Source organism: Stigmatopora argus, chromosome 6 (genome assembly GCF_051989625.1).
Source record: "Stigmatopora argus isolate UIUO_Sarg chromosome 6, RoL_Sarg_1.0, whole genome shotgun sequence".
In the NCBI taxonomy this organism is placed as follows: domain Eukaryota; kingdom Metazoa; phylum Chordata; class Actinopteri; order Syngnathiformes; family Syngnathidae; genus Stigmatopora; species Stigmatopora argus.
In genome coordinates, this window is record NC_135392.1 from 7,265,561 (window position 1) to 7,274,973 (window position 9,413).

The following is a 9,413-nucleotide window of genomic DNA, read 5'->3' on the forward strand; positions in this document are numbered from 1 at the left end:
TATGTTGGAAAAGAAAACATGACTATCCTTCAAGATGACAGACAACAAATGGTATCAGTGTGTGTGTGTGTGTGTGTGTGTGTGTGTGTGTGTGTGTGTGTGTGTATGTGTGTGTGTGTGTTTGTGCGTGTGTTTGTGTGACAAGGAGAAATGGGGTGTGCTCAGCTCTGTGGAAATGAGAAGGAAAAACTAGCATTCTTCATCAAGCACCCTCCCATACCTCTCCTCACTGGTTTGGCCCTTTAAAAGCTGCTGCCAGTGCTATCTGTCAGCCTCATTATCACAAATTCTTGGCTTGAGCAAATTGCTATTCACCTTTCGAGGCTCAGTGGAAATAAACAAAGAGGCTCCACGGTCCTTGGAAAGAAAGGAAGCGTCAACAAATCAAGGCTTTGGACAACTTTCAAGTGTGAGATGCGTCTGTGTGCAAATGTGCTGGGGCTGCTTTTCCTGCAGCCACTTCTTTCGAGCCCGAGGCCGCTAACTTCACCATCCAAAGGCTGTCCTGGCTGCAAAGGGAAGGCTTCTCAATTACACACGGCAGGAGATATGAACATCAGCACTCTGAACATTGGTGAGCCATGTGGAGTATACACACTGAACTGTGCCAAGGGGCTGCGATGTGCGCCCACGCAGACTGACCCGCGGCCCCTCCGCACCCTGTTGGAGGGCAGGGGGGTCTGCAGTAACGTCAGCATCATCAGCGCGACGCAAAAGAGCCAAACTGCAGGTAATGTTTCCGGCTTGCCACTTGACGGCGTTGCAACTGTTTGGTTGTTAAACACTTGCTAAATCAGAGGTGTCTAAACCACAGCCCAATCTTTTTTTTACTCAATTCTGATCCTCTGCATCTTTGTGTCCTTTGATATTTATGAAAGTGGCGCTCAAAGAAAAAAGTTTGGACACCCCAGCTCTAATGAAGCCTTTCTAATGCTTTTGAATTCATTTATTATGATGCAAAATAGCATCACATTTAGATTCACAACAATTCTCATGTGAGATATTTTGTCTGTCTTTAGATCCTGCACCTACTGAGAATCCGGGGGAGGTAACTATCATCTTCTTTAATAATTATACACTGTAGTGACAGTTAATGATTAGTCATACGATCTTCTCCTCTCACAGGCCCCATGTCGAAAGCTGCTAACAACACTTATCCGAGGTCTTGATAGCTATTTATTCATGTCTCATCATGATATCTACATGCCCAACTGTGATAAACGTGGCTTCTTCAGAAAGAAGCAGGTGAGTTTGAAATTACTGCAACTTTAACCCCTAGGCTTAATAGATACATTCACAGACTGAAGGTCTTACTACAAATGTGTCGTTGCATAGAAATGACAGATGGCATTTGTTTTTATTTTTGAATCATTTACTGAAATTGACTGCAAATAATGTGAAATACGTACTCTTAAAATAAGATGGCTGGTAGTGGTCAATGCTGATGTCCGACAAGTTAGCACATCTGCATTACAGTTCAGAGATTATGGGTTGTAATCAATTTAATTGTCCATATTTCAAAACAATTCATGGTAAATTGATTGAAAACTCAAAATAAACATTCATGAAATGTTTTTTCCATCAATTTTTACTGCATTGATTTGCAGCCAGTGCAGCATGTATGCTGCATTTTGCCCAATCAACAGTGAAAGCTTAACTGCCAGCCTTGATGAGCAGGAAAGAAAATAGATTGAACAATCAATTGGATTTAAATCAAACAAAAGGCATTTCACAGTAGCATAATGATTAAACAAACCACAGCAATATGGAATAAGATGGTCTCCTCTCAGTCACCAGTCATATTATTTTTTAATATTCAGAGATATGTTTATTAATCTATACAATGTTATAAAAACGAAGTTAAAATGAATAAAACATAAATACGCGGCCCAAGTTATGCTCAAGAGAAGATTTTTTTCATAGTAGTATGTATAGTCTTTAACACATTGCTTGTCATTGACGATGACAGGAGTCTAATACATTTAAAGTGGTACGGCTGTCTGTGAATGCTCATGTCTGCGTGCCATTGACAGCACTAGATGTCTAATCCATTTTGAATAGAATGTAAAAAAAGAAAATGAAATATATGAATTGAATGTCTAGAGCTGTCAATTGCAGCCAATGAGTGCTCTGTAAGGTTAAAACAAATCCTATAATATAGGAAAAGATAGAAAAGATGTAAATGTGATTAGTATCATAATTTGTGTTTTGTGCGCAGTGTTGGTCCTCTCGAGGTAAACAGCGAGGGAGGTGCTGGTGCGTCGATGAGAGCGGCATTCCGGTGACGTCACATCAAGACAAAGGCTTGACTTGTTGAAGACGGTCGCCAATGTTGAATCCCAAAAATGACGACAATTTGGCAGCCAATATAGGATATGGAACTTCGTTTGAATGTGCTTATATCCTTTTCATTACATGAGCCGCAGAAATATACAAGTGCAACTTTGATCTTTAATGCCCCCTAGGGAACGTTTGGTGAACTGTTTTGATCAGACGCAATATATGTACGTACTTTCATGTCTCCACTAAACTGGCAGACACCATAGTATAAGGTCCACCTGTACAAATTAACATATTTCAATATACAAGTGTTAATATTCACGGAACCCTATTGCATTCACTTTCAAAATCAATTAAACCCTGACCGTTTTTCAAATGAATTCTTTTTGGGGTTGATTTTTTTTTAATTTGTTATTTGTAAAACTATTTTAGCGGTTATTTTTGGATATATATTTTTTAATTTCCTTTTGCTAATTTAATGTAACTGCCAGCACATTTTCTATAATATATCTACACAAGGGTGGCCCGGCGGATGAGTGGTTAGAGCGTCGGCCTCACCAGTCAGGGGTCGAGGGTTCCATTTCAGGTTGATCCTCAATCTGTGGAGTTTGCATGTTCTCCCTGGGCTTGTGTGGGTTTTCTGTGGGTACTCCGGTTTCTTGACACATCCCCAAAACATGCAGGGTAGGCTGGTTGAACACTCTAAATGCCCCTGGCTATGAGTGGTTGTCCGTGTTGTGCCCTGTAATTGGCTGGCCACCAATTCAGGGTGTCCCCCGCTTGGTACCCGTAATTAGCTAGGATTGGTTCCAGCACACCCCCACGAGCCTTCCGGTATGGAAGATGGATGAATGACTGAATGAATGAATGATATTGGAACAATGTAACTGTTGTAGTATGTGATATCTATTTGTCATGGTATTTATATTTTTCATACTTTTATTTATGTTCAGATATGACTAATTGTATGTGGCCTGGTGTTTAGCGCATCGGCCTCACAGTTCTGGGGTTGAAGGTTCGATCCCTGGTTGGTCCTCACTGTGTGTATTTTGCATGTTTTGCCGGGCTTGCATGGGATTTCTCCGGGTACCTCGGTTTCATCTCACATCCGAAAACATAGCAGAGTAGGCTGGTTGAGCACTAAGCGGTTCAGAAAATGAATGAATAAATAAATAATGACTAATGCTAATCAGACAAATGCCACTGCTAATTAGCAGGCACAGGAAAAGAAATAAATGTGGAGTTTGAAGCTGTTGAGGATATTTTTCCTTTTTTTGCCTTAATAAAAACTGATTAAACTACAAGAACAAGAACTGTATTGCTTTTCACTTAGTTGACTCACATTTTTCTATTCATTTCATATTAACGATGAATATAAGTCTCGTCCGCTGAGAAGACACATCGCTAAATATTATACATTACATCGTAGTACAACATCTGAATTGAATTAAATTGAATGATTCAACATAGTAAATAAGTCGCCAACATAGATAAGTACAGTCAGCATGAATAACTGGTTACATAAATAAGTAGGTATACAAAAGTGACTACAGTGGTTAGCAGCCTATGGAGTTTTTAGTGCAGTACACGATAAGTCTCATGATAATGGATAATCATTACATATTTTGACATTGGTTTTTTTAAAGCTAGATAAATAAACGTGTCTAAAGTTGAGAATGAAAAAAGACAGTCCACTCGTTTGGACCAGGTGGCAATTGCGTCACAGCGCCACCAACCTGCAACAGAAAGTTGAGCCATCCCCATCATTATGCAGCTTTTTTTTTTTTTTTTGCAAATACAACACGGCGTCGCGAGGTGACCACTCGCACACCGACCCTTCGAAAAGTGTTGTGTCGACGCCAACGTGATCCGATGTCCTCACCGAGCTCGGCACGCGTCCCCCACAAGAGGAAGACAAAGATGAAGAACTTTGTGCAGCAGAAAGTGGAGGTGTTCCGAGCCGGGGAGCCCGTGACGAGCGTGCTCATGTGGGGAGTCAATCACTCGGTGAGTTTGGGATGGGGAGGATGACACACCTTGTTTTTTAATGTTGTTGTGTCCAGCTAAAGTTGTCAAATGATCACAATTGGTTCCAATGTAGGACTACTTTGTACAAAACCAAACTTCAATTTAAGAATGGAGTGACTCCCTTATGTTGCTCTATTTAAAATACTTTATACTTATAAAAGTTTTTTAAAAAAAAATAAGAAAGAGAAAAAAAACACAGTTTTCATTGGACAGTGGAATAAGTTATTCATTCATTTTCTGAGCCGCTTATCCTCACAGAGGTCGCGGGGGGTGCTGGAGGCTATCCCAGGCACCAGGCAAGGGACACCCTGAATTGGTGGCCAGCCAATCGCAGGGCACAAGGAGACAAATTCATTCTTATACTCATACCCCTGTCTGTGTGCCACAACTGACTGGCGACCAGGTTAGGGTGGAGTCCACCTTTCGCTTGAAGTTAGCTGGGATAGGCTCCAGCACCCCGCTACCCATACAAGGATGTGTTGAAAATTGATGAATATTTTTCTACATTAAACAACTTCTAAACAACTTGTTTATAATTTAGCCGTGGGCGAGATGGATTTGTCTCAGCAAACAACATCAAACAATTCTCTTAGATAATGTGATGAGTGGGGATCAATCCTTGTCACATGTCATCACTAATGCTCCTCATGTCATAATCAAGTCAAGACCTTGACCATAGATGACTTTACATCCCTCTTCCAAGTTATTTTGAGGTTGAAATAAAAGTGATAAACTATGGTATAAATAACACAAAGAATGTTAGGTTGTCAGAATCAAATGTTATCAGAAAATGAGATCACCGGTTATTTAAAAAAACTTTCCATGTTGAGGTTGTTGGCCAATCTGTGTGCAGATCAACGACTTGAACCAAGTACCAGTTCCTGTCATGTTGCTTCCAGATGATTTCCGAGCCAGCACCAAGGTCAAAGTCAATCACCACCTCTTCAACAAGTTTAGTACTTGTCTTTCACTTCATGTTCCTATTTTCGTACAATAACTCTGATTCACACTCTCATTCTCGTTGAAGTGGTAATGTTAACACTTCACGACAATGGCCCTCACTCAGCACTCAGTGGATTTGAACTCCAGGAACGGCCCATACAGAATTGATATATTTCACTACCTCTCATTCAGTACATTTTAATAACAAATTTAAAAAAAAGTCTTCTGAATCTTACTTTCCTCAAAAAGTTCAATAACACACTTTAGACTGGGTACACCTTAACGGCCAAATTTGAATGAATCCATATTATTCTGAAATGATACATTTATATTCCATTTATTTACCTGGTAAAACGTAACCCTGATAGAACCATTTTTATGCAGTTTAGGTGGTATGTATGACATTTCGACATACTCGTAATGTCAAGAAAAAAGTTTCCTCATTCTTCACAGAAGTATAAACAAACTCAAATCTGGAAAAATGAGTAGCTTTTAATAATCCGTTAATCCAGTCAGGAATCTCGGTTGTGTAACAGTCTCCAGAAGAACAATAAAATGTGTTTTGTCATGTGATGTTACTACAGAGATCTGAACTTACTAGTGCATTGGTTCTCTATGAAGTTGTATTTAAGTTTTTATGAGTAGTAGAACAAAGTTGTTTGATTTATGTATACTAGGGGAATCTTATATATTTTCAAATGGATGATTATTTAAAGCATATACATGTTCAGCATCCTCATTGTAAGTATGCTTGAAATGGTTCTGGACTTGTTAATAGTGTATAAGAATAAGAAAATAACAATCTTGCGCTGTTTGCTTCCCAGAGAGAATCTCCCGGGACAGTTTAAATTCAAAGAATACTGTCCGCAGGTTTTCAGGAACCTGCGTGAGCGCTTCGGCATCGAGGACCCAGATTACCAGGTACACTTTAAGAAATAAAAGAATCGGCCAAACACCCAGTTCTGAAATGATCTGAATTTCTTTTGACTATCATCTCTAAATTTGCATACATTTGAGTGCTATTTGCATTTCTACACCCCTCAGAACGCATCGAGATATAATACGGAATGCTTTCATCCACTCTGTGTTTCCGCTGCTGACGAAACATTAGAGCAAATACACAATATGAGCAATATATTTTCCCATCGTCCGGTTTGTAGCGATTTACATATCAGTGAAAGGGATTTGCATGTTAAAGAGCGTAGAAAATGCGGTATGTAAAAAGGCTGCGTTTTCATCTACAGGTGTCTCTGGCTCGCAGTCCGCCCCTCAAAGACTGGGAGGGGTCATGTGAGCGGCTGCTGCTTGTGTCATATGACCGCACTTTAGTGGTCAAAGAAATCTCCAGTGAGGAGGTGGCTGAAATGCACAACATCCTTTCTGAGTATCACCAGGTGATATATGCATTTAAAACATATTTGAACCAGAAAACTAGCAGGTACTTTTTCAGCAAGTTACATCAGAAGGAAGGTTGTTGTTTTCAGTGATAATATGCCAAACTTACTGTGAGGTCAATGTAAAAGAAGAGCTAGTCTGTCCATCATTGTCAATGGCAGGCAGTGAGTTCAAGGGGAGATTTATTCACATGGTTACACACTACTCGTCAATAAACACTTTTTTTTCTTTTTCTCATGCAGCATGTTGTCACCTGCCACGGCTCAACGCTGCTCCCTCAGTTCCTGGCCATGTACAGAGTCACAGTAGAGAGTGAGGATAATTACCTACTGGTCATGAGGAACATGTTCAGCCACAGACTGCATGTACACTGGAAGTATGATCTTAAGGTAAATTGGGTAAGATTAACAGTCGTAATCTCATTATAGACTGTGTATACTGTTCCCTTTCTCGATGACTTTCAGTTTTCTTAGAAAATTAACAACCACTATAGAAATGTTTATGAATAATGATGCCATTTTTCAAGATCTTCTATAAGATTTTACAAGACACATCTATAACTAAAAGTCAGTGATGTGCCAACAACTCAGTGAAGTCATGTGTTCGTCAGGTCTAATTGACTTGAAGTTTAATTGAGAATTACTCAGATGAGAAATGTTTTGTGGTCTCTCTTGTCCTCAGGGTTTCCTAGTGTCACGAGAAGCAACTTTTAAAGAAAAGGTGAGCTCACAGAAAAGCAGGTTTCCTTGTTGTGATAACTTGTTGGAATTCATGCACATATAATGAAGTCAAATTATCCTTTGGCATTAATAAGGACTACATCATGATTGCAGTGAGCTTCCTTTGGACTACTAAATTAGATATGAGTGACTGAGAACGAAGTGGACTGATCTTTGTTGCTTTTTCAAATGACAGTATGTGCTTGGAAAACATGTACTACACTCAACGGATTAAAACTTTTACTTTTACTTTAGAAGTGAAAACACAAACAAGGAGATGTTAAGGAATTGCTCATCATCCAATGCAAAACACATTTTGTATGAAGACTGCTGCTTTTAATTGATGCTGTGTGTAAACTGTGAGATCCATAGGACTGGAGCAACTCTGATATGTCCTTTTACAGTCAGAATGCCTTGAGTAAAGGTGGTTACTGTGCGCTTTTAAGGTCAAGGAACTCCCCACCTACAAGGACATAGACTTTGTAAACAACATGCAAAAGGTTTACGTGTGTGACGAGGTGAAAGAGAGACTCATGGACAAGCTTAACCGAGATATTGAGGTATGTTAAAGAAGCGCTTGCAACCATATCAAAAACAATTGTTTTTCGTTATTTTCCCATGAGAACATGATTATATGCCCACATTTTTGTTTGAATATAATGTAGGATGTTTAAAGATTTATAACTTCTGCAATATTGATGCCAGATTTATGAGCTCATCCATTGTGTATGTACCTCATTATTATTTGTCAACATTAAATTGGCGGACTTTCGCAGACAAATTGGGATTTGGTCAGAAACACAAGATGTAGTAATTCTTTGTTTCATGTTTAGTTTTTTTTCTGAAAATATCAACAGCAAAGCAAGGAGATTATTTTATTCCAGAATCATCCATTATCTACTGTTTATTGTAAAGTTTGTTGTGACAATCTAGCACAAGAACGTCATTAATCTTAAAATGCTTGAAAGTCCCGCGCTAAGATTCAAGCCTCGAACCTTTTGTGTCTATGACGACCGTGCAATGCAAATTAGGCTTTAGTGTCCCTTTCCCGCAGTTTCTGGTACGTATGAGGATCATGGACTACAGCCTCCTGTTGGGAATCCATGATGTGGAGAGGGCTGAGAGGGAGGAAGAAGAGATGGAATCGTCTAATGGTGAAGAAGAGGAAGATGAAAGCAGCCAATCTTTAGTTCCAGACTCCACCTCACCTGAAGGCATCGCGGGTTACATGAACTCCTTCAAGCCTATGGGCCCCGGGGAGTTTGACCCTTATGTGGATGTCTATGCTATCCAGAGCGCTGTAGGTGAGTCCCGAGGCTGCTCTTTGCTCACTTTAAAACCACGTTACACTGGGTGTGGGCGCTCGAGAGCATACGGTGAGATTCAAAGTAATCACCAAAGGCTGAAGCGTTGAGCCTCCCCCACTTCCATGTAGGCGCTCCTCGGAGGGAAGTGTATTTCATGGGCTTGATTGATGTGCTGACGCAGTACGACGCCAAGAAGAAAGCGGCTCACGCGGCCAAGGCTGTAAAACACGGGGTGAGCATCAGCGTCAAGTCAAGCAAGGGATACTACTTTTTCATATTGACAAATTGTGCGTGTGTGTTTGCAGGCAGGAGCAGAGATTTCCACTGTTCATCCAGAGCAGTATGCGAAGCGTTTCAAGGAGTTTGTCACTAAAATATTTGACTAGCAGATCAAAGATCCATCATGCTTTCACTAGTAAAGGATGGACAAGGTCTTAAAATGTGTCTTTAAAAAGTGATTTTCGCAAATGAATTTTTCAAACTTAAAGGAAAATGACTCAATCCTTAAATTTGTTGTTCAAGGTCACATTTGTAATAAGTCTGCAATCAGTGTAGAGTGTAGAAGTACTTTGTAGTAAATGTGAAAAGCACAGCGCAGTCATTTTGATGATTTTTTTAAAAAATGTGGTAGATGAAATATGTTTGTGGATAAGTGATGAAAACGTGTTTAGGGTTAGGGCAATTTATAAATGACCTGCTGATTTTTTACAATAAAAAAATTCAATTTCCACTGTTCTCACAT

The 9,413-nt window shown here is 39.8% G+C and overlaps 2 protein-coding genes across 4 annotated transcripts; both read left to right on the forward strand.

Moving 5' to 3' along the window:
* Positions 1–87: 87 nt before the first annotated feature.
* igfbp6b (insulin-like growth factor binding protein 6b) lies at positions 88–3,560 on the forward strand. Its single transcript, XM_077603299.1, has 4 exons — positions 88–730; positions 1,020–1,048; positions 1,126–1,245; positions 2,219–3,560. Exons 1-4 carry the CDS (start codon positions 415–417, stop codon positions 2,315–2,317), a joined length of 564 nt encoding a protein of 187 aa, XP_077459425.1. The 5' UTR covers positions 88–414; the 3' UTR covers positions 2,318–3,560.
* Positions 3,561–4,069: 509 nt separating this feature from the next.
* On the forward strand, positions 4,070–9,164 carry LOC144075661 (phosphatidylinositol 5-phosphate 4-kinase type-2 gamma-like). 3 transcript variants are annotated; one of them, XM_077602953.1, is made up of 10 exons: positions 4,070–4,287; positions 5,162–5,259; positions 6,075–6,171; positions 6,495–6,644; positions 6,888–7,034; positions 7,327–7,365; positions 7,811–7,924; positions 8,419–8,668; positions 8,800–8,903; positions 8,977–9,164. In XM_077602953.1, exons 1-10 carry the CDS (start codon positions 4,153–4,155, stop codon positions 9,055–9,057), a joined length of 1,215 nt encoding a protein of 404 aa, XP_077459079.1. In that variant the 5' UTR covers positions 4,070–4,152; the 3' UTR covers positions 9,058–9,164. The 3 variants fall into 3 exon arrangements, with proteins under 3 accessions (XP_077459079.1, XP_077459080.1, XP_077459082.1); XM_077602954.1 differs by having other exon boundaries at positions 5,162–5,230; positions 6,121–6,171; XM_077602956.1 differs by having other exon boundaries at positions 4,139–4,287; positions 5,162–5,230.
* The last annotated feature ends 249 nt before the right edge of the window (positions 9,165–9,413 follow it).

Excerpts from the sequence above, each read along its gene's own strand:
- igfbp6b (XM_077603299.1), top strand. The coding sequence starts at position 415 with ATGCGTCTGTGTGCAAATGTGCTGGGGCTGCTTTTCCTGCAGCCACTT. Across the intron at positions 1,049-1,125 it reads CTACTGAGAATCCGGGGGAG|GCCCCATGTCGAAAGCTGCT; the intron begins GTAACTATCATC and ends CTCCTCTCACAG. Across the intron at positions 1,246-2,218 it reads GCTTCTTCAGAAAGAAGCAG|TGTTGGTCCTCTCGAGGTAA; the intron begins GTGAGTTTGAAA and ends TTTTGTGCGCAG.
- LOC144075661 (XM_077602953.1), top strand. The coding sequence starts at position 4,153 with ATGTCCTCACCGAGCTCGGCACGCGTCCCCCACAAGAGGAAGACAAAG. Across the intron at positions 4,288-5,161 it reads TGTGGGGAGTCAATCACTCG|ATCAACGACTTGAACCAAGT; the intron begins GTGAGTTTGGGA and ends ATCTGTGTGCAG. Across the intron at positions 7,366-7,810 it reads AAGCAACTTTTAAAGAAAAG|GTCAAGGAACTCCCCACCTA; the intron begins GTGAGCTCACAG and ends TGCGCTTTTAAG.